General features: G+C 38.3%; 1 protein-coding gene across 2 annotated transcripts in view; it reads right to left on the bottom strand.

Annotated features, from left to right (window-relative positions):
• The window catches only part of CPA6 (carboxypeptidase A6), a 238,435-nt gene that overhangs the window by 20,176 nt on the left and 195,824 nt on the right, over positions 1 to 22,435 (bottom strand). For both annotated transcript variants that reach the window (XM_033126466.1, XM_033126465.1), the window contains 2 exons: positions 22,058 to 22,168; positions 21,489 to 21,579 (listed from right to left, as the gene is read on the bottom strand). In XM_033126466.1, the coding sequence (XP_032982357.1) occupies positions 21,489 to 21,579; positions 22,058 to 22,168 (202 nt within the window). The remainder of the gene's footprint in view (positions 1 to 21,488; positions 21,580 to 22,057; positions 22,169 to 22,435) is intronic.

Below are 22,435 nucleotides of genomic sequence, written 5' to 3'. Positions count from 1 at the left end.
TCTAGAGCTATTTTAAAGGTAAAGCCAAATGGGGTTTCCTAATGGATTAGATGTAGGGTATGAAAGAGAGAGAGAGAGAGAGAGAGAGAGAGAGAGAGAGAGAGAGAGAGAGAGAGAGAGAGAGAGAGAGGAAAGTTAAAGATTTTTTCCATGGTTTTAGGCCTGAGCATCTGGAGGGATGGAGTTGCCATCAACTGAATTGAAAATGGCTGTAGGGAGAACAGGTCTGACAAAGCGAAGATCAGGTGTTGAGTTTTGGATATTTTGAGTTTGAGATGTCTATTAGTTACTTCAGTGGAGATGGCAAGTAGATGTTATACATAGGAGTTGGGGAGAATATTTTGGGCTATTCAATGTAGGAGATATACATTTGGGAGTCATAGGCACATCGCCGAGGATGAGGTATCTAAGGGAATGAATGTGGATAGAGAAGAAAAAGGTCCAAGATTGAATGACTGAACATTGGGCATTCCAATGAAAAGAGTGTAGGGGTAAGGAGAGGAGCAAAACAATTAATTAATTAATTAAACAAAATAAAAAGAATAGACTGAAACAAAGCAAGCGACCAATGAGTTTGGAAGAGAGTTTAATATTCTGGAGGCCAAGTAAAGTTAAATGTATTGAAAAACAAAGCATGTCCACTTTGTCAGTACTTCCGAGAAATCAAGTAAGATGACATCAAGATTTGACCATTGTATTTAGCAATATGGAGAATGGTTTGATGGACTTGCGAGGGTATAACGCTATGTGGAATGAGCTTAAGAGGGATTTGAAGGAGAGGAACTGACATTGCAAAATGGAACAAAGAAATGGGGCAGTAGCTGGTGGAAACAGTTGAGATGAGGAGGATTTTTTCAGATGGGGGAATAACATGCTTTGATGCTGATGGGAAAACTCCAGTAGAGAACCAACAAACAAACAAACACCCTAAACCAACCAAGCAGACAACAGAACAAAAGAGATGGGGTAATTCCTGGAGTAATATTCTTGAGGAGGCAAGTCAATGACTCCTGAATCTCTGTCTCAAGTTTCAAATCCATGTATATTGTAGCCTTGTGGATATCTCCATCTGCTTGTTTCAGAAGCTCTGAAAGCTCAAGATATCCCTAGATGGAATCATCTTTCTCTTTCCTAGCCATCACTAATCTTTTGCTATGTTTCTTAACCCATGTTTTCCTCATTCATCTAGCAGCCTAAGTCAGAAACTTTGGTGGAACAATTCTAGAGATTTCCTTCTATTTCATCTCGCCATCCAATTGGAGAGCAAATTCTGTTGATCTGACCTGCTAAATCTCTCTGGGCCTGACCTTCAGGCCCTCATCCTTATTCCTGTACATTATCAGAACAGTCCCTGCCTTTGGTCTGGCTGGCCTACCTTCAGTTCAGCCTTCTCAACAATGTCACTGTAACCTTTTAAAGACAGAAATCTGATCTTATCACTCTGCGGCTTAGCCTTCTTCAGTGATTGCCTTCTGGACAAAATTCTGAAATCTTCACTATGCCCTGAAGGCCATAGAGGTAGTGCGATCAAAATGTTTGAATGGGGTAGTCGTATGTATTATAGTTTAGTGTGTGTGTGTGTGTGTGTGTGTGTGTGTGTGTGTGTGTTGCGTGTTTGTTTTCTGTCTTAAGAAACAATTTGTGATTTTTGCCCCATTGCTTTACAGAAAGGACTGTGACTGGTATTTTATACCATTTACTAGATAATTTCATGTACTTTCCATGGCTCTGAAATAGTTTCAAAGTTCCATAGTTTTCCCTTTCCTTGGAACTCAGAGGGTCATGCATCTTCCCGCTGACCAGATGCTTATGGAATAAAGTCTTTCATGTTCTTGTTTGGTCAACCCGCTTGAAATTTTAGCTTCTACTAGTCTGCCTTAAGCCTTCTGCTTTAACTCCTACTAAACTCTTGGTCATTTTCCAGAGTTTCCATACCCCTTTTTGCCTTTATGACTTTGCACATGATGTTACCTCTGCCTGAAACATCTCTTTTCTTCACAATCTGATTTTCCTTGTCCTTCAATGCTCAATTCAGTTATGAGTTCCTCTCAGCATCTTCTCCAATGCCCCTAGGCTGGGTTAGGTGCTCTCCTATATGTGTCCAAACATCCTGCATTTGTCAGAAAACTTAGTATCCTGTGTTAAAACTATATGCACACCTGTTTCCCTACTCGTTGGGTCCAGTGTTTGACGAATATTGAGTACCTAATAAAATGAAAAAGAATTTTATTTCGTGATTAGCATGCACAAGCTAACGTGTATAATAAGAACGGCCATGCCTCAATTTAATGCTGTTTGCCTGAGAAGCATATTAGACTCTGGAATACGCTAGAGCATTTTATGGTGTATTTTATGGATTGGCATCCTGCCAGTGTTATTTACCGCAGATTTAAGTATTGATTCAGCAGAATGGGGTCTCACATTCAAAATGCTATCTGCCTGTCTTTTTCTTGGAATTTTTGCCTTACTCATCTCCTATATCAATCCTGTCTAAAAAATGAAAAAAAAAAAAAAAAACAGAATCTGAAAAGCAGAGCCTCTAAAATGAAAAGAAATTAATTCAGGTGGAAAGAAAGCCACTAAAATGATCTAATTTTATTTATAGCCTTTGGGGGGCAAGATCCAGGCCTTACTAAGATGCAAAGGAACAGCTCATAAACATTATTGAATATTAAGTCCCTGCGGGATTTTAAGTAGCTGTGTTGGATACACAATTTGAAGAGCCCTGTCCAGATCTAGCCTCAATCACACAGATTCTGGTCAGAAATATCTGCTGTACTATAGAAGATGAAGATAGCAGAAAGTGAAAACACCAGATGCAGCATTTCAAGAAAACAAGTAAAAAACACTAGATAAAGGATTCACTATCCAGGAAACAATGATGAAGCATACTTCTAGGGGAAAAGGAACAAGAAGCATTAAACCTAAAACTTGAGGTTTTAGGAGCACGAGAATCAAAAGGTGATTCATTTTCCCTTAGTTTATGGGAGCCAGTATATTGTTTCTGAGGCTGAGACAAAATTCTTTCCCATCTTTGCATGCAGAACAACTGCAGAATATATAACAGATCTCTGCAGTGCAGAGGGGAGAGATTTTTGTCTTGTCAAATAAGACAGCATACATCTCTGTTCTGAACGTCTCAGCAATTTAACTTCCATACCATACATCACCTCTTTAGTTTTTGAGTATTGAGATGCGAAACTCTACAAGGACCACATAAATCTAGAAAGGAGACAAGACGTGCACATATAAGGAAATCAGAGGACAAGGCAATGTAGGTATAATACAGTGGTAAAGCGTGCAGTGCAGACTAAGTACATGGAGCACAAAGGATGGAGAGAAAGCAGGAAGGATTAGAAGCCCTGGGGAGGCTGTGATGGCAAAGAGACTCGCTGTGATTCAAGAGGGAAGGGACTCGGAAAACATATGACTTCCCCAAAAAGTAAATAAATAAATAAAGGTTTTGCTGCTTCTATGAATCTTAGTCCTTCTGGATGGTAAAATGAGGTTGAAGGTACGCTTTAGAGAAGAAATGGAGAAGGGGGGTACTAGAAGCAGCAATGGACTGAAAAATCCCAAAACTGGGCTGTAGTCAGAAGTAGTGTACTATGAATGAGTTCAGTGACAGGCATGTCACTACTCTGGCTACATTTGTTGTGGGTGGCTTAGGGACCCAAATTGGTGGTTCTCATGTGGTGTTGTGACAATGTGTTGCTATCAGTTGGGGGAGGGAGTGGGGTTGTCTCGCAGTAGTTAGTCACACGCTATAAAGTTATTTAACTGAAAAAATTGGTTTAGTTATCCTGATAAATAACTCTTAATTTACTCTAATACACTCTGGTAACAGGAGGGGAATAGGGGGAGGAAAAAATCGATTAGGGTGGGTGTGCCTAGAATAAAAACCACAGGTGTTTATTCTCTTCATCAGTTGGGTGTGTGGTAGTAGGGGAAAAAGCCAAGAACTGTTGGATAGAAAACGATTGTTAAGAGTACAGCATTGATAGTTCATGGTTTCAGTCCAGATGAGAAAAAGTTCCAATGTAATTACATACTTATTTTTCCTTCACATCCTGAGATTCTGTTCTAAATGTGAAGTTAACATTTAGTGATAGAAGTTGTGTGACTTAATTGATTTCTGTTTTTGTATTTAGAGGCAGTCTCCAAGAATGGATTGCAATCTAAAACTTAGTTGGCAAGCAAGTTGCTTAATTCTCAGAACATGCTATTTCTTAGATAAAAATTTCCTTCCCTGCCTAAGGTGCTCCAACCCCTCCCAAATCTGCTTCTGCTCTTGTATTACAAATCTTGGTGTATGGCCCCTGATTACCCAAATTGGAAATCATTTACTCCATCCAACAATCTGCGAAGAGCCGCTGGTGCCATTGTGTTAACTTCTCTCCAATACACCTAACCCAACTACTACTGTTTTAGTCAAAACTTCCCTGGACTATCGTATGGGTTCCCTGACTCTAGGCTCTTCTTCTAGAGCCTGTATCAGAAGTCCTGAATTAATTTTACTTTGTAATTTCTTTGCTTAAAGCTTTCCAATGGTTCACCACAGCCTTCAGGAGAAACGGGCTGGATTGGGGCCTTTTCTCTATACCCCTTGTGGTTGGTTGAATAATGGCCCCCAAAGATTGCCAGGTCCTAATCTATGGAATCTGTGACTGTTACCTTATATAGAAAAGGGCCTTTGCAGATGTGATAAAGCTCTTGAAATGGGGAGATCATTCTGGATTACCTGGGTAGGCCCTGAATGTAATCACACATATCCTACAAGAGGGAAATTTGATTATCGACAGAAGAGAAAACTATGTGATGGAAGCAGAGGGAAACGGAGTCAGAGAGGATGCTATGTCACTGGTTGTGAAGGTGGAGGAAGAGGTCACAGGGTAAGGAACACAGGTGGCCACTAGAAGCTGGAAAAAAAAGAAGGAAATGGATTCTCCTCCTAGAACTTCCTGAGGGAGTATGGTTTACCGTACCTTTAGCCTGGTGAAATCCATTTTGGACTTCTGGCTTCAGAAATGTAAGAAAATGTGTGTTGTTTGAAGCCACCAAGTTGGTGGCCATTTGTCAGAATGGCAAAAGGACACTAATACACTCTTATAAGCACCCTTTAATTATTCCTACACGCATTTATCAGTTTAATGTAATTGTATTTTTACTAAACTGTCAATCTTCTTGAGACCAGGAATTATGTCTTTTTCTTGTTTGTATCTGCTCTGCCTAGCAGACTGCCCTTAAAAATATTTATTAAAGAAATTAATGAATTTATCAATATGATTCAGACTAGAGGATACCCCCAGAAAATTCTTTTTTCTCTTTATTAACATTCTTTGGTTTTTGGATCAAAGCCCTTAAACCGGATATACGGGGGATTTTTTTTTTTTTTTTTGTCTAACGATCTTAGGGTCTTCTTTAACTCCCACAGTGTCCCCATCTGTCCCTCTCTTTTCTAGTTAGTCTCCGAGTTCCCTCCCACGTTTTCCAGCGTCTTCTCCTTTCTGCTTCTACCTAATTTTGGCACTCATAATGTCTCACCTGGACAACACCAGGGCCTCTCAACTAGTCTCCCTGCCACCACATGCTTTAATCCATCCCTCCTACTGCTGTCATCACTGTGCTTTTCTAAAACCCAAATAGATCACGTTATTCTGCTAAGTCCTGGGAAACTCTCATTGGCTCGTCAGGGCTAACAACATTAGCCCCGCCCCATCCTTCCACCTGGTGCCCAAACCCCTACTGATTGATCGTTTTTCAGGCTTATGCCCCCGTCTGTCACCTCATAAGCAGCCTCAGCCCCAGCACCACCTTTCCCAGAGCCGGTTTCTGCTCCATCACTCCCTCCCACATTTCTTTGCTTTTGTTCCTCCTGTTCGTTCAGCCTCAACTGTGCAGCTCCTCTCTTGAAACCTATTGAAATCCTTCCAGGCCTGGAAGGCTCCGCTCCAAAGCCACCTGTCTGCAGCTTTCCCTCTCTCACCCCAGTCAGAATTTCTCCTTCCTCTCTCCTCTGTGCGAGACACTCATACCTCTGGTTACCAGCTCTCACTCAGTCCCAACTCAGGGCTAGTCATTAACATGCCGCTCTCTGTCACTGGGCTGCCACTTCCCCCAGACTTGAACAGCCTTCCTATTTGGCAGGCATGGTGCTTTGCTCATAGCAGGGGCTCAATAAATGTTTACTGAGTGAATCAATCTGCCACATAGTAAGGTTCCTCTTAGTCTATCACATCAAAATTCCATTTGCGTTTCATATTTTAAACTAGTTTCATTATAACTTCAAGTTACAATAAAAGATAAGAGATTGCACCAGAAGAGCTGGAACAACATTTTCTAGGTCTCCCGCATGCCTTAAACTACATGCAAATAAAATCATACCTGACAATAAGAATATACCCGAGAATGAGAATAAGTAAAAAGAAAAGGGAATCAATAGTTTTGAATCATGTTTGTCTTTGATTGTTGCCCATATACCTTCCCAGTGTAACAGTGATGAATGAGATGAATTAGTGCTATTTTTGTTGTGGAACTTGCTGGAATCTCTCTCTCAGAATGACACAGGCTAGAATGCCATGCCAGAACCTCATTTTAAATAGATGTCAGTGTAAGAAAATAGTTATTGTAGTCTAATGAAATATGTCACATGAATTAAAATATTTTTGCTGATGTACACTTTTTATTTCTCCACATAATAAAACAATAAATTTTTGTAAAATGTTTTGAATCAGTGTAAAACGTAACCTTTTCTTTTGATCTCTTTCACAGCCGACACCTTTAGGGGAAGGTCAAGAGAGATGACAGGGAGGCCAGAGACATGAAGGGCAGTGCATTTGGTGTTTATTAGATTAAATAATATGTAATTAGGTGGGAACTCTAACCTTGCATTTCCCACACCGGGTGGGGGGTGGTGAGTGGGGGCAACGAGCAAGGTGGTGAAAGGAGTATAATATGATTTCTTTAGAAGCCCATGGGCTGCCTCTTTTTGGTTCCACTTCCCCATGTTTTTACTACTAATAACTAAGCTAAATAACAGAAATTAATACAAAAGGAAAAATGCTCTGAATGGTGGTAGTACAATTTGGAGCTTGATTTTAGTTAAAATTGTCTTTTTAGTTTTTTTCAGAAAAGTATGTTGACTTATTTTTGCTGTTTTTAATTGTTTTGAGTGGCCAATGAACGTCCATGATTATGCCATGTAACTTGCTCCCTCCTTCATCTGTCTTAGCCATCCATTTCTTTTCCCCAGAAGCAATTACTTTTACTTCTTTCTTGTATTATTCCAGGGTTAGCCTATGCATTTATAAGCAAAAACGTCAGTTTTATTATACCCATTTGTGGAAAAAACTTTTTTTTACACATATAGTGGTGTTCTTTATATACATATTTTAATTTTAAAACTTGCTTTGTTCAACTAGTGTGCGTATGCAATCCTGGAGATTTTTTCATATCAGTACATAAAATAGCTGTCTAATTCTGGCTATTTCACTGTATAATTGTAGTCCAACTTACATAACTTGTCCTTTGTTGATGGACATTTGGAATGCTTCTAATCTCTTGTCGTTATAAAAAATGCTGCAATAAGTATCCTTGTACATATGTTATTTTCCACATATGGGATGACAGCAATAGGATAAATTTCTAAAAGTAGAATCACTCAGCCAAAAGGATATGTATTTCTTTTATTTTTTAGACATTGCCAAATACCTTTCCACAGAAGTTATACCCATTCACACTCAGGAATGTATAATATTGCCCGTTTCCCCATATCTTTCAAATTTTATTTTCTTTCTGTCTTTTAACACAGAACTGGTGTGTAATGAAGTTATAAGAATATCAATAGGTCTAAGGTAGATGGTCAGAAAATGTTTTTATTTCAAGTGTCATTTGAACATAGATCGGTAGAGAAAAATGTACTTGAAGAAGATTAGAAACTGATTCCTTGATCTAAAGAAACATTCCAAAGAAGCATCCATACAGAGTACCTGCATATATTAGGCGCTCAATAATATTTGTTGAATGACTCCTGTGACTCTTGAGTTTTGCTAAATTTTCAGTGCTACAATAGGATGGCCTGACTTAAAGTCTCATAGTAGCAACAAGATCATATATTTAAATGGTATTTATCTCAGTTTCATTTCACTATATGCATATTTTTAAAAATTCATGTTTATTGATTGGTCATTTAGCTAATCACTTGTAGGTTGTATGGGAAATATAAATACAGAATGCATATTATTAAAAACAAATTTGTTCCTTAAAGTGGGATTCTAAAATTAAGTTTATAAAACATTTAAAAGAAGAAAATCCAACACTCGTCCTTCACTTCCAGTATTTTGGTATATTTTTCCCCAGTCTTGTTTTTTTCTTCCTGGGTTAGTATATGAATGTGTATATATCATACACACATATTTGTCATATGCACATATAGAATCATCATCATATATTTTATAGAACTATGTTCAATTGAAAAAGTTATAGCCAGAATTAGACTCAATATTATAAACATTTTATTTTTAAATGAACTTCTTATCCATTTTTATGGCTTTCTAAAATTTCATCAAATGAGTATAAAATTACTTAACCATTGCCCTGTTCAACATTTGGGTTGTTTTTAATCTTTTATTATTATAAATTACACTATGGTCAGCATCTTTTTCCTTATAATTTATTTTCAAAATGGAATGCTTAGACCAAAGCGTATGCATAGGCTTAAGGTTCTGCTTTGACTGTGTTCTCTTTTCACTGTTCATATGTACCGATCTCATCTGCCTCCAAAGCATCAACTACCCCCATGTGTTAAGGGACCCACAAACCTATATGATAAGACAAGACTGTTTTGACTACTTCAAATCTATATCCAGTTACGTATTGCACATCTTCCCCTAGATTTCCTCAAGCACTTCAAATCCGCTGCTCAAAGTGGATTCATATTTGCCACCCTATTCTCACCTCTTCCTAGATGCCATATCTTTGTAGACCATGCTCTGTTGCAACTCTAGCCAGAAATGGTCATCCTAGACTCCTCCCTTTTCTCTCTAAACTTTGTCATCTACATCTCGTTGGGGGTCTAAGGGAATGCTGCTGGTTTTGCATTTCTCATGTGTGTGCCCTCTCCATCCTACCACTTCCTCCTGGACTATGGTCCTGCTGTAGTTTACTAACCTGTCCTTTGGTTGACACTCCTGCTCAAGTGACACTCAAAGATCAGTTATTTTCTTCACAGCTTTAAAAGCTCCCAATTATCCCTTCTTTTAAAGGCTTTAAATTATTTAGCATTTGTTAAACTTTTCCACCAAAATACCCCTAACAGGCAAAGTCAACATACGGTGTTTCCCCGAAAATAAGACATAGCTGACAATCAGCTCTAATTCATCTTTTGGAGCAAAAACATATAAGACTCAGTCTTATTTTACTATAAGACTGGGTATACTATACTATACTGTATTATAGACTGGGTCTTATATTAATCTTTGCTCCAAAAGATGCATTAGAGCTGATTGTCCAGCTAGGACAATTTATTTTTAGGGAAACATGGTAGACTGTAAGTCCATAATTTTGTTTCACCTTAAAAATTCATGGGGATTGTCCGATCCACTCAATTATGTATTTGTGTTTGTTCAAACATAAAGTAATTCTGTTTCTGAAATCTTCAAATGAAATTGATGTGCCCTAAATGTATGTTACGACTTTTTGTGACTCTCTTTGGGATGTATTTCCACATACATATAACCTCAGTTTGACTGGCACAGCTTCTAGAATAAAATCAGAGCTTAGCACAGCTCTGAATCTCAGTATGTCTATCATGAACCCTGGGACCTTTTCCTGCCTCTTTTCTCACCAGTTGATCCAGCCATGCAGAACCACCTGCCATCCACCCTCACAACACCCGTTCTGTTTCATGCTGCATATTTTCCTTAAGGACCTACCTGTTTCCTTTACCTGGATGCCCGCCCGACTCTGAATTCTTTGCTTTATTTACCTCCTGCCCCACAGTTTGGTCTACCTGATGACAAATATATTTTTAATATTTAAATCTATTATCTCTTCTATGAACACTTTTTTGACTTTATCAAGTATAACTGAACTGGTCCCTTCTTTTTCTTTATCTCCACTGTACCATATGCATATCTATATATGTGTATACAGATATGCCATACATATTTTTGCATAGTATCTATAACATTTTATTTTGTTTTTTTCTTTCCTTTCCCCTTCACTTTTTTCTCCTTTCCTCTTTCTCCTTTTTCTTTTTTCTCTTCACCTAATCCAACCTCAATGATTTTAAACCTGATAAGGACAGGGAATCTGTTAGATTTGTTTTCGCTTCCCAATTGCCTAACACAGTATGGCAAATAGAATGCATGCAGTACAGTATTTTTTGAATGAGTGGAGGAATGAATAATGTTTTGATGGGTCTGGTCAAGTTGCTTTACTAATGCCCCCAGAGGTACATGCTCTCCCAATTTACCATTGCTTCCAGCTTAATTTCACATTAAACATTTTGGGGAATAATTTAATAGATGAAATATTTTGTTTTATTTTAATATCATTTTTGATTACTAGGAGGTTGCCCATTTTATCATGTTGGTTTATTTTCATGAGTTATGACTGTTTTTATTTTAATCTCTGGAGTTTTGGAGTTTTTCTTCACGCTTTATATGGACTCTTAAAAATAATTTTTATTGTGTAATATTTGATTCTGAAGTGTTTATATAAAAATGATAGTAAAACTTCCTTTGCTATATTTACTGCAAATATTTTTTTCTTGTAAGGTTGTTAATCTTTGTTTCGGTTCCTTTAAAAAACACTTAGTTCTTTACATAATGAAGATATATTTACATTTGGAATTCATTGTAGTATATGCCATATTTGTCTAACGATGTGTGGACAATAATGTTCTTAGGTTAGACTTTTTTTTTTTTTTTTTTTTTAAGGAGGGTGCAGCTCACAGTGGCCCATGTTGGGATCGAACTGGCAACCTTGTTGTTATTAGCACCACGCTCTAACCAACTGAGCTAACTGGCCACCCACGTTAGACTTTTTATTATATTTTGAAAGCAATGTTTTCACATGAGAAAGTACAATTTTTTCAAGGTTTTGGATTAGATATTTTTATTATTTTGGAGGAGTCTTTTTCTTAATTTTTAAAAATATTTCAGTTTTAGCTGAAATACAGTATTAGTTTCAAGTGTACAATAACAGTGATTAAAAATTTATGTAACTTGCAAAATAAGTTACTATTTGCAGTACCCATCTGACACCATACATAGTTATTACAATATTATTGACAGTATCATTTGAATCTAAATATCTGCCCTCAACAATGCATCTGGTACAGAGTAGCCAGAATAATCATCTTAAAAAGTTAGTTAGATCAGATCACTTTTCAATTCAAAGCTCTCCAGTGGTTTCCCTTCCCATTCACAGAAAAATCCAAAGTCCTTAACATGCCGGACTTTTATCATTTTGCCTCTGGTTCTTCTCTGACTCCATCTCCTACCCCTCTCTCATTCCTCGCTCAGCTCCACCCACACAGCCCTCCTGGCTCTTAAACACACCAAAGATGCTCTCAACTCGGAGCCTTTACACTATTGTTCTCTCTACCTGTTCTTCCTCCAGACCTCCCTCACTCTCAAGTCTCATCTTACAGACAGGTCTTCTCTATGCCACCTAAAACAATTAACCCACCCTTACCCTTGGCATGCTCTATTCTTCCCTCGTATTCTGTTTTTCTTCATAGAATGTATGACAACCTGACTTTGTTTTGTTTATTGCTGTTTTTCCACTAACCACCTCAGTAGCTAGTAGTTGAATGAATGAAGGAATGAATTTAGTCACGCATCTGATAACCTCTGAGGTGATAACTACATAAAATGTATTTGGTATTTTTTCTTACGTTGTAAAATTTTTTTTTTCCTGATAACAACACTACCATCACTGATGTCATTTATTACTATGGTTTGAATGCTTGTCCCCCCATAAATTCATATGGTGAAATCCTCATGTCCAACATGAAGGTATTATTAGGTTGGTGCAAAAATAATTGCGGTTTTTGCAATTATTTTCAACCTTTTAAACCGCAATTACTTTTGTACCAATCTAATAGAAGATGAGGTTTGTGGGTGGTGATTAGGTCATGAGGCAGGGGCCCTTGTGAATGGGACTAGTGACCCTTACAAAGATTCCAGAGAGCTCCCCAGCACCTCCCATCGTGGAGAACACAGTGAAAAGGTGTTATGTGTGAACCAGCCAGCAATCACTGAACACTTAATCTGCTGGCTGGCTCCATGATCTTGGACTTCCCAACTCTCAGAACTGTGAGAAATGAATGTTTATGTTTCTAAGCCACCCAGTCTCTGATATTTTCTTATAGCAGCCCAAACAAAGACAATTATTTTGGGGGGCACCTAATAACTTCTGGTCCCCTAGGGTTCTGCAATTCACTAGGGTTTTGTGTGCTTTGGGAAGGGCCGTTCTAGAAGACACTGTAAAGGCAAGGTGATTCCCATGTGTCTCTTGTCACCATTCAGCATATCACAGCTTTTCAAACGATTATAAAAAGTGGTACATAAAAAGAATATCATCGTTTTCCTATTTCTGCATGTAAGAATAACATTCAAAAGAGATTGTTTTAATAACCACAAAAGGAGTTTGGATTAAAAATAAGCATATAGGTTGCAAGGGAATTGGGAATCTGAACATAAGGAAAATAATTTAACGACATTAGTGGCCCAGAAGGAACATAGTGCTATAATGCTCATAAGATTTTAAAAACAACAAGGACTAAAAAATTCAAAGCAGTTAGATATGCATGAAATTTATGAAAATAAAAAATAACAAGACTTGTCAAATGCAAATGATACAGCTGGAGGAAAAATTATCCCTGAGATGATGTTTGTTTTTGGTAAACTCAGAAATGCAATAATGCTGAAAAGCAACCAGCATAGTGGAAAAAGAATTGATAGATAAAAGCTTTAAAAACCTTATTCGGATGCCCACAGCAAAACCAGAGGTCTTCTCAAGATTGAGCAGCATGGGAGGGTTACCTGCTGAAACAGGCACAATAAAATTTACTGGACTTAAAAATCAGAACCAAATGAAATACCAGTAGCTCAGTGTCCCAGGAGCTGAGGGAGTGATTCTGTGTTCTCCATCATGCCTCACTTCAAAAATATGCTTACATGCCACTTACTTCAGTGACTTTCAAAAATGAGTTATTTGTAAAAGGTTTTAAAACTGTAACATCGTTTTCAAAAACGTTAACAAGGATATTTGTTCATGATGTTGGAATGCATGTTATAAATAAAGATATTGCCTGTCACATGCACATTCTTACATAGTTACCCACAAGAATGATCAGAGAAATAAAACAATATATCATTTTGAGTACACACACACACAACACACACACACACAAAATCTGTACCAAAGATTATTTAATCTGTAGTTACAAAAAGCTCATTTTAAAGAGTATTTGAGTGTGTCTTGTATAAACAACATAAAATATAAAACAGGGCGATGAAGTGAGTTTTGTGTGTAATCCATATCTGAATTAGGAAAAATAGGATTTAAGAGTGACTTCACAAAAGATAAAATAGCTCTTTTTAGTGGTGCATTAGCTGGAAGATACATGTTTCTCTAGCAAGAGGAGAAAAGGAAAGCTTTTTGTATTTTCTTTAAGGCTTAAAAACAGGAGGATATTCAGTTCATCCTTAAGAATTTCTATCCTGAAATTTAGAACAAAATTTGCAAAAAACATGTTTAAGCTTGATGAGTTAGAGGAGCTCTGAATGGAATGGACAATATTTTCTCTAGCTGAGTAATACTAAGGAGATAGATAATAGCCTACTAATATTTCTAATAGGTACATTACTTTAAAAGGCCACAATAGGATGGACGGCAATTGAATACGAAAAGGTGGGATAGTAGCAATAATGAAAACAATGAAAAAGAGAAAGAAGAATTGAACAGAATGTCAGAAAAAGCTTATGAAAGTGTAACATTCTCGGCTGCGGTAATAAATGTAGACTGGGCAATGAAATGTTTCTGAGAGACTCTGTATTGGTCAGGGTTTCATGAAAGGATACAGAATCTACTGTGGCTACTTTAAGCAGAGTTGTTTTTCTTTTGTTTGGTTTTTAATTTTATTTAGAGCCACTGGAAAAGAAACTGTAGTTTGAGCCCTCAAGAGGTCTGGTGCTGGTTACTAGGGCAGCTACTGCCTTTTCTAAGATAAGGAAGTTGCTCAGGTAAACCACACACCTCCGCACTGGTGCTGGACAGCAGGGAAAACAGAGGCCACAGACAAATGACCTCCATCTTCCACATTTGAAGTCTCACGTGAGGGCACCAAAAGGGTAGCACCGAGGTCACCCCCAGATCCTGAGCTGTAAGGGGTTCTAGGAAACGTAGTCATCTTATTTGGTCTCAGCAGTACAGGAAGGCACTAGAAAGACTTTGGAATGGATGGAGAGTGCCTATCCGTGACATGCACTACAGACTTCATTACAAGAGAAACTTAAAAAGAAAATGCCTAAAATAACAAGAAAACCTGAAAAATCAGGAAGAACCAATTCTTCCTAAGTTTCACCCTTCATCGTCAGCTCTCCCCAAGTATATCAACAGGACTGTTTATGCAAGGATTTAAAAGACTACATTTGGAATAAGAGTAAGAAACACTTTAAAGCTACATACTTTTATTTGGAGACCTTTCATTTGAAACTGTGACAGTATTGCCCTTGCAGGGTTACGACTTGTAGGAGGCAGCAAATAAGAAAGAAAGTTGCCTGGCATTAGCAGGTTCTGTATGGTCAGGTACAGGTAGGGTTGTTTAAGACAATTATGGTGGTGGTAGAAGTTCTTAAAACCATCACCAAGAAGTCAGGCCAACACTAATTCTAATTGTGGTCATGTCTAAAATGATAGCCGGCTTTTCGGTCAATCTGGCAGAAATGTGGCAGATACTGTGATAAAACCTCCTGCTATAAACACGTCTAAATGTTCCATAAGTCAATGTAAACATTGTAAACACAACAGAGTTCTCAAAAATATTCCTGAGGGAACAAAGAGGAAGAGGGAGCTGGAATGAGAATAGCTGAAGCAGAAGCTGCAGCCATTCTTGGGTGTTCACTGAAAGAAGCCTTGGAGGCTTGTTTCAACGGCTGCCTACGGTGGTGGCAGGGGAGCAGGATTTGGATCCGCAATATGCAGGAAGGGGGAACAAGACCTGGGCATATACCTGGGACCCTCAAAGAGTGAAACTTTCAATGAAAGTATGAGCTACAAAAAAATCTGCCTCTGTGGGAAGATGTCAAGCTCTGGCTGGGAGGGAAAAGGTCTCCCTAGAGAATTCATCATCATATGCGTGACACCATAGGCAAATTCAAACCACCTGCAGGTATTAGGTGGCTCCAGACCAGAAATAGCCCCTGGGGAATCTGCCTCTCCCTCCCTCTTACCATATATTCCCAACCTCTCCCTTTCTCTTGTCTGTGTTTCTTAATTTCGGTTGAACGGCCCCAGTCCTATTATTCTTTTGATACCTACACTACTCCTTTGCAGCCATGTATTAAGTCTTTAACAATGGGAGTGACGATTCACAGCAAGTTGATCCCTAAGGGGTCAGGCTAATGGTTAAAAACAGGGGCACTAGAGTCCGTCAGACTTGGCTTCCCATTTCTGGCTCAAACTATTTGTAATCTGGAGGATGTTTCCTAATTTCTCTGAATCTTACTTTCTTAATCAGTTAAAGAGGGATAATAATAGCATCTACCAATGAGAAATTCATCTTGAGCACATGCGTGGCACATAATGATGAACCCTTAGTCAATGTTAACCGTGTATCAACACCACCAGTGAACAAACCCCATATGATCTAAATTTCTAAATCTCTAGGATACTATGCCCTTTACTCCCTTTTAAAAATGTCAGAGGGGTAATAGATTGGGGGAAAGGGGTTATCACTTTGTGAGGGGTGTAAATGTCTAATTAGTACATTGTTTTGTACACCTGACACTAATAAAAAGCAACTAAACATAATTAACTAATTGATACTCTAATTTTTAAATTTCTCTGTCAACTTCTACAGAAGATTTTAGGTGATTAATATCTTTTTATATGAAACTAGTTGTAAAGCCAATAGGGTAAGCCAACAGATTTTCCCTTTATATTTCTCTAGAATCCCAAATAATTTCTTTGGCATTAGATATAGATTCATTTAATCTTTCAGAAGTTTCTGATCCAATTTATAGCACCTGGTATTATAGAAGGTGCTTAATACAGTTATTTTGATTAATAATTGGATTAGTATATAATGGGTTAAAATCAGCCCTAACAGAGGTAGCTGGAACTCGTAGAGTCTAATTTGACCACCTAGTTGAGGTTTAATTCTATTTACAAGTCCTTTTCAGCCCCAAATTAGCCAACTCTTGTCTGTAAATCTCCAGTGGTGTAACATTCACTGTCTCATAAGGCAATGCGTTCCTGTTGTGAGTTCCATGCCTCTGGAAATTTGATGTGGATTCGTTTTCTCCCCGAGCTTACCTGGAGGCCAGAGTGAGCACTCCCTCATATTCTCAAACAGCAGATCCAATTGTACAAAGCCTTAGTCAGTGTAGGAGATTGTGCTGAGTATTCCCAATCATGGATGTTAAGCAATACTGAAGAGAATCTACATACTTCACAGCAAAGTTTGATTAAAATCCTCATTAGACATCTTTGAGTTTCCAAGTCCCTTTCTCAAGAGTCTGGCAATCTCTCGTTTTTTTCCTCCCTCTCCTTGCCCCAAACATAGGCTCTGAAATTCCCTATAGTTTCATAGAAATGCAGCTCAGGTTCTCACCTGGAATAGCTTTCTCAAAATCAAGCCCCTTCAGTGGGAGGAACTCATTCTCTTAGAAAGCCGGCCAGTCACCACCTATTCTTTCACAGCTGTTGGTTGAAAACATCAGCAAGCAGTAGTTTCATCTCAGGTGATTTATCAAAATATTTGTCCAACCAAAACAGCCCTCCTCCCACACATTTTTTGATAGAATGAGGGGGTTTTGATATGAGAACGGCATGTGTGGAGAGGAACTTATGGAATTGGGCCGCAAAAAAATATGGTTTACTCCACATTATACCTAATTTACAATATGAAGTGATTGAGTATTCTAAAAAAAGTAGTTCTATTTCATTAAGTACCTAACTAGCTCCTAAATGGCAATTAAACTTTTTAGTAACAGCTTTATTGAGCTATAATCCACATAGCATAAAATTCACTCTTTTGAAGTATACAGTTCAATGAATTTTAGCATATTCACAAACATCACCACTAATTCCAAAATAGTTTTATCATCCCCAGTAGAAACCTCTTACTCATGAGCAGTCTCTCCCCAATTCCCCCTCTCCCTTGGCCCTGGTAACCACTAATCTACTCTCTGTCTCTATGCATTTGCCTATTTTGGATATTCAATATAAATTGAATTACACAATATTTGTTATTTTGTGACTGGCTTATTTCAGTTACCATAATGTTTTCAAGGTTCATCCATATCTCAGCATATATCAGCACTTATTCTTTTTTTATGGCTAAATAATAGCCCAATGTATAGATATATCGTATTTTGTTTATTCATCAGTTGATAGACATTTGGGTCGATTCTACTTTTTGGCCATTATGAATAATGCTGCTATAAACATTCATGTACAAGCCATCATATAGACAAGTGTTTTCATTTCTCTTGGGTATATGCCTAGGAGTGGAATTGCTAGATCATTTGATAACTCAATGTTTAACTTTTTGAGAAACAATTAATATTAAATACTTTTCCGAAGTGGCTGCATCATTTTACACTCCCACCAGTAGGTGGGAGTGTTCCAGTTTTTCCACACCCTCACTAACACTTGTTATCATCTTTCTTTTTGATTATAGCCATCTTAGTAAGTGTGAGGTGGTACCTTGGTGTGCATTTCGCTGATGGCTAATGATGTTGAGCATCTTTTTATGTGCTTATTCTCATTTGTGTGTCTTCTTTGGAGAAATGTCTGTTCAAATCACTTGTGCATTTAAAATTGGGTTGTCTTTTTATTGTTGAGTTGTAAGAGTTCTTTTAATATTCTGATTACAAGTCCTTATCAGATATATGATTTCATGTTCTCCCATTCTGTAGGCTGTCCTGATAGTAATTTATGTTTAGGGAACACATTATTCAGGGATTAAAGCTTAAGTATGGATATTATCCTTCACTTTTCTCCTGAACTTATGGTTTGGAAAAAGAAATACTCATAAAATTCTCTAAAAAGTGCATAGAGAAAGCGGGAAAAAACAGTGCCTAGCAGAGAACATGTGCTCAATTAACGTTGGCTAATAAATGCATAGCATGTATATATTTATTTTTTGGTTGCCACCCCTACTCTGACTTGTTGAGTCCCTCTGTTGGACTTTCAAAGCAGTGATATTCATTTCATGGCCTGAAGGCCCCCAGAGGAGCTTTGAAGTCTTGGAAAGGTTGTACCTGTTTCCATGTGTATGCTTGAAATTGTCTGTCTGCTCCATATTAAATGCACTAAAGTGTAACACTGTCATAAGGGCGTCTGCAGATTTTTCATGGTTCATAACCAGTTTCATGTTCTACTCTTTACGTCTGAGACTCACTGAGTTAAGAGAAAGAAACAATTGTTTCTGTCAGTTCAATGTTGATGGTATAGTGTTTAAAATGGACCTGGGCATTTCCATATCACTTATCCTATAGATGTTTATTTGGAGAGTCACTTAGGGATTTCACTTACTTCTATGCTCTTGACTTAAGAGTGGTTTCCTCAATGAGGGAATAGCAAATAGATGTGGGAAGATGGATTCGATGCTGTGAGAGAGGAAGGCCACATCTGCCTTCCTGTCAAATCAGCTGCATCTACTCGGGAGACTTGTGGGAGAGACGGTCCCAGTCAGGCTGTCTGCATTTCCACATCACTTCCGATGGGCTGTCAAGGTCATTTTGCAACTGACAATTGCCACAATCCCTTGTCAACATCTTGAGCGTTGACTTACAGGAGGAATCAAAACAATTAAAAAATGGGAAGAATCAAAGGAATTCTAGTGGAGACAGCAGTTGAAACTAAAAAAATCAAAGAAGACATACGTATGAAGGAAACAAGCTGGGTAAAGGAAGCAGAACAAAGGAGGGCAAGACACTTATTTGTAACTGGATATAAACAAGAGTCTAACTTTACACAGGCAGCGCTGGCTGGCCTGCTAGTGTTACTCAGCTCAGTTACCCATTCAGGGTACTTACTCAGATGATTCAGTTGGCATCATGTGTATGACACACATATGGATGTGGGGAGCTGCCAACTAATGAAATGGGACACATAGTTATGCAAAATGGGCCCGTCGGAGAGAGGGAAAAAGAGAATTAAAAAAAAAAATTCGTGGTCTTAGGGAGTTAATGTGAACAAGTTTTTTTTGTTTCAATCCGAGTCGAAGACAAATATTTTAACTCTAAACAGCCTTCAGTGATACACCTTTATTTATGTGATGCTTTTTCTTTCCCCATGAGTGCAAACACTTTTAAGCTTGCCTTCTGACTCATGATGACAACGCTCTCAGGGAGGAAAGAGGCAGTTTTACGAACAGTTGACGTGAGGCTTAGAGGTGAACTGACTCTTGTGAAGGGCCGGGGAGAAGGGATGGGTCGGTGATATTTAGACCTCTTGTTCGGCACTCGGACTGAAGTTGGCATACAACATATTATTATTATTATTATAATTTGATAGGTTAAAGAAAATTGCCCAAATCTTTGAACTGATAATGGCAGCATCAAACCATGTCTGTCACATTCTAGAGCCAGATTCTTTCTGCGCTACCGTATTCGTATGTGCCAATCCTATTTGATGAAGGGAGGTTTCCTGGCGGGATATGTGCAAGGAGTCGAAGCCCTCACCCAATTATTCTGTCTGATTCTGGTGGGGATGGGAGAAGTGGCATCTAATGCAGAACTCAAAGCATCGTGGAATGAGTGATTTTGTGGTAGGCCTCATTTCTAAAGGACTAATGAAGACCTTCTACCGTGTTTCCCTGAAAATAAGACTTAGCCGGACCATCACCTCTAATGCGTCTTTCTGAGCAAAAATTAATATAAGACCGGGTCTTACATTAATTTTTGCTCCAAAAGATCGGGACTTATATAATATAGTATAATATAATACTGAGTCTTACATTAATTTTTGCTCCAAAAAGACGCATTAGATGGTCCGGCTAGGTCTTATTTTTGGGGAAACACGGTATTACACAGCAGTGTGTAATTTGAGGGAGCTAAGGTAGGACTCGGCAAAAGGGTCCTTACCACTTACATTCCTTACAACTGCATTTTGATAGTGCTACCCCTCCCCCTCCCTCTTGTTGCCAAGTGTGACACTGGTGAAGGAAACCAAAATATGTCACCCTAAAATATGACTCTTTGACATAAAACTTATTTTGAGCTGAAGGAAATGAAGCAGCAGCAAATTGAGGAAAAGCTCTCTTTACCCTTCCCTTTTCTGTCTAAAGGCAGGATATAAAATTTTCTTTTACTGGAGACAGACTCTTATCAGCCCAGAGAAGGCACCAGAGGAATCTGCAAACAAATCTAACTCCATTAGTTTCCTCCCATATATTTAGCTTCCCAGTTTGCTGCCCTTGGAAGCCTAAAACTGATTTCCTTTGTCTTGCCATTTCTCTACAAATTGATTGCTCTTTGTTGAAGATGCTATATACGCCAGAGTTCTAAATTGCCACTTTGAGTTCCTTTTCATGACGATTTTTCCCATGGGTCAGCGCTGCACACGTTAATAAACTGTTTTTCTCTTTGTGGATAAGGGTCCCAGCTAAAAACCCAAGATGGATAGAAATAAAGTTTTGCCTCTACACTAGCTATGGCTATTATATGTTTTTTTCTCTCTCTCTGGTACCATGCCTTTTCATTTTGCCAGTTTCCTTCTTTAAAATGAGATCTTCTCCTTACTTGAAAGGTACCTATCAATGACGCATGGAATGCAGCAGAAATGTATTCTCCAAGGGTGTGGCCAATCAATGCATAATTGGCAGATTGGTGGTTCCTAGACAAGGGGTCTGGCAGCTCTGATTGTCACAGCAGATGAAGGCAGGATCAGTGTTCCTCTCAGTGAAAGGATGCAAACATTTAATCAGATTCGTACCCACAGAGCATAGTTCCTGTTTTAGTTTCTGAATGACAAATATTGTATTCCTCAGTTTTCTGCTTTTACATCTGTGTTGAAATTCTCAATTTTCAGGATTGGGGTTCCATTTGATATTTACATGTTTTAAAATGCTTTTCACTTTCTTTGGCAAATGATAGCTACAACATACATATCTGTGTTATTCTCCATCAGGTTTGCACGTACAGAAAAACATCAGTCTTACATGAGAGTCCCAACGGGCTCATTATATTTGAGAGTGAAATCTGCGGAAACGTTTGGATCTGCATCTCAATTATTCCCCAACTTACCGCACCATTTCACTTTCCAGTTACGATTGGCGTCCACTCCACGGCAGGGAAACTTTGACCTCTTTGATCTTGTTTTTCTCCAAAATCGATCCTAGAATGTAATTAAGAAAATAGGTTGCAGACAAAATACTCAAAAGGTCATTCTCATGCATTTTCGTAGCTCAGCACTGAGGGGGAGAGTTCCTCCGCGCACCAAGTCCTGGGAGTGGAAAGAGGAGTGGATTAGCGGGAGAGACCCAAGTTCACGCTCCAATATCTGTCACAGACTTCTTGTCCCTTACCTTCTTTTGGCCTCATTTCTTCACAGGCAAATTGAATAAGCTGGACTATACTAGTGCTTTTTCACAATTTGTTTAAAAGGAGAAAGCTTTATTTACATGGACTCTTAAGCAAAGCTAAATATACAAGCAAAATTAAGAGGTTGCTGCTATGATGGGGGAGGGGAGTAGAGGTCTCTTGTAGCTCCGGAATCACTAGTCTGACTGCCCACAAGCTTCCTTCCTGTTCTAGGACTGTTTTCTAGAATTTATTCAGCCTCTCTTCTCGATTGGATAAGCAAAGTGACTTACGTTGGTCCAGCTGAAATGGTATCCATCAACGTTAAGCACAGGCATGATATAGAAATACAGATGATTCATCATTTTTCTCATGGTAGGGTCACTTCTATATGTTAGAAGAGCCTAAAAGACAAATGTGACATTTTTCTTATAAATTGATCTTAAATGCAGATGTAGACAAAAATATATGGAAAAAATCCATTCTCTCCATGGGAAATGCCAAATATATTGGGTTAAAAAGTAACAAGCTAATAGGAGCTATACTCTTTGACATCACATATTTCTTACTGAGATTTTTGTCTCACATTCTTTATCACTGATAACGTTTTAGCAAAGATGGCAAAACAGATTAATTGGGCAGCCTTTTGCAGTATTTCAGATCTTGGCTAA

The sequence above is a fragment of the Rhinolophus ferrumequinum genome, chromosome 14 (assembly GCF_004115265.2).
Source record: "Rhinolophus ferrumequinum isolate MPI-CBG mRhiFer1 chromosome 14, mRhiFer1_v1.p, whole genome shotgun sequence".
NCBI classification, from domain to species: Eukaryota; Metazoa; Chordata; class Mammalia; order Chiroptera; family Rhinolophidae; genus Rhinolophus; species Rhinolophus ferrumequinum.
This window is presented reverse-complemented; position numbering and strand designations above follow the sequence as displayed.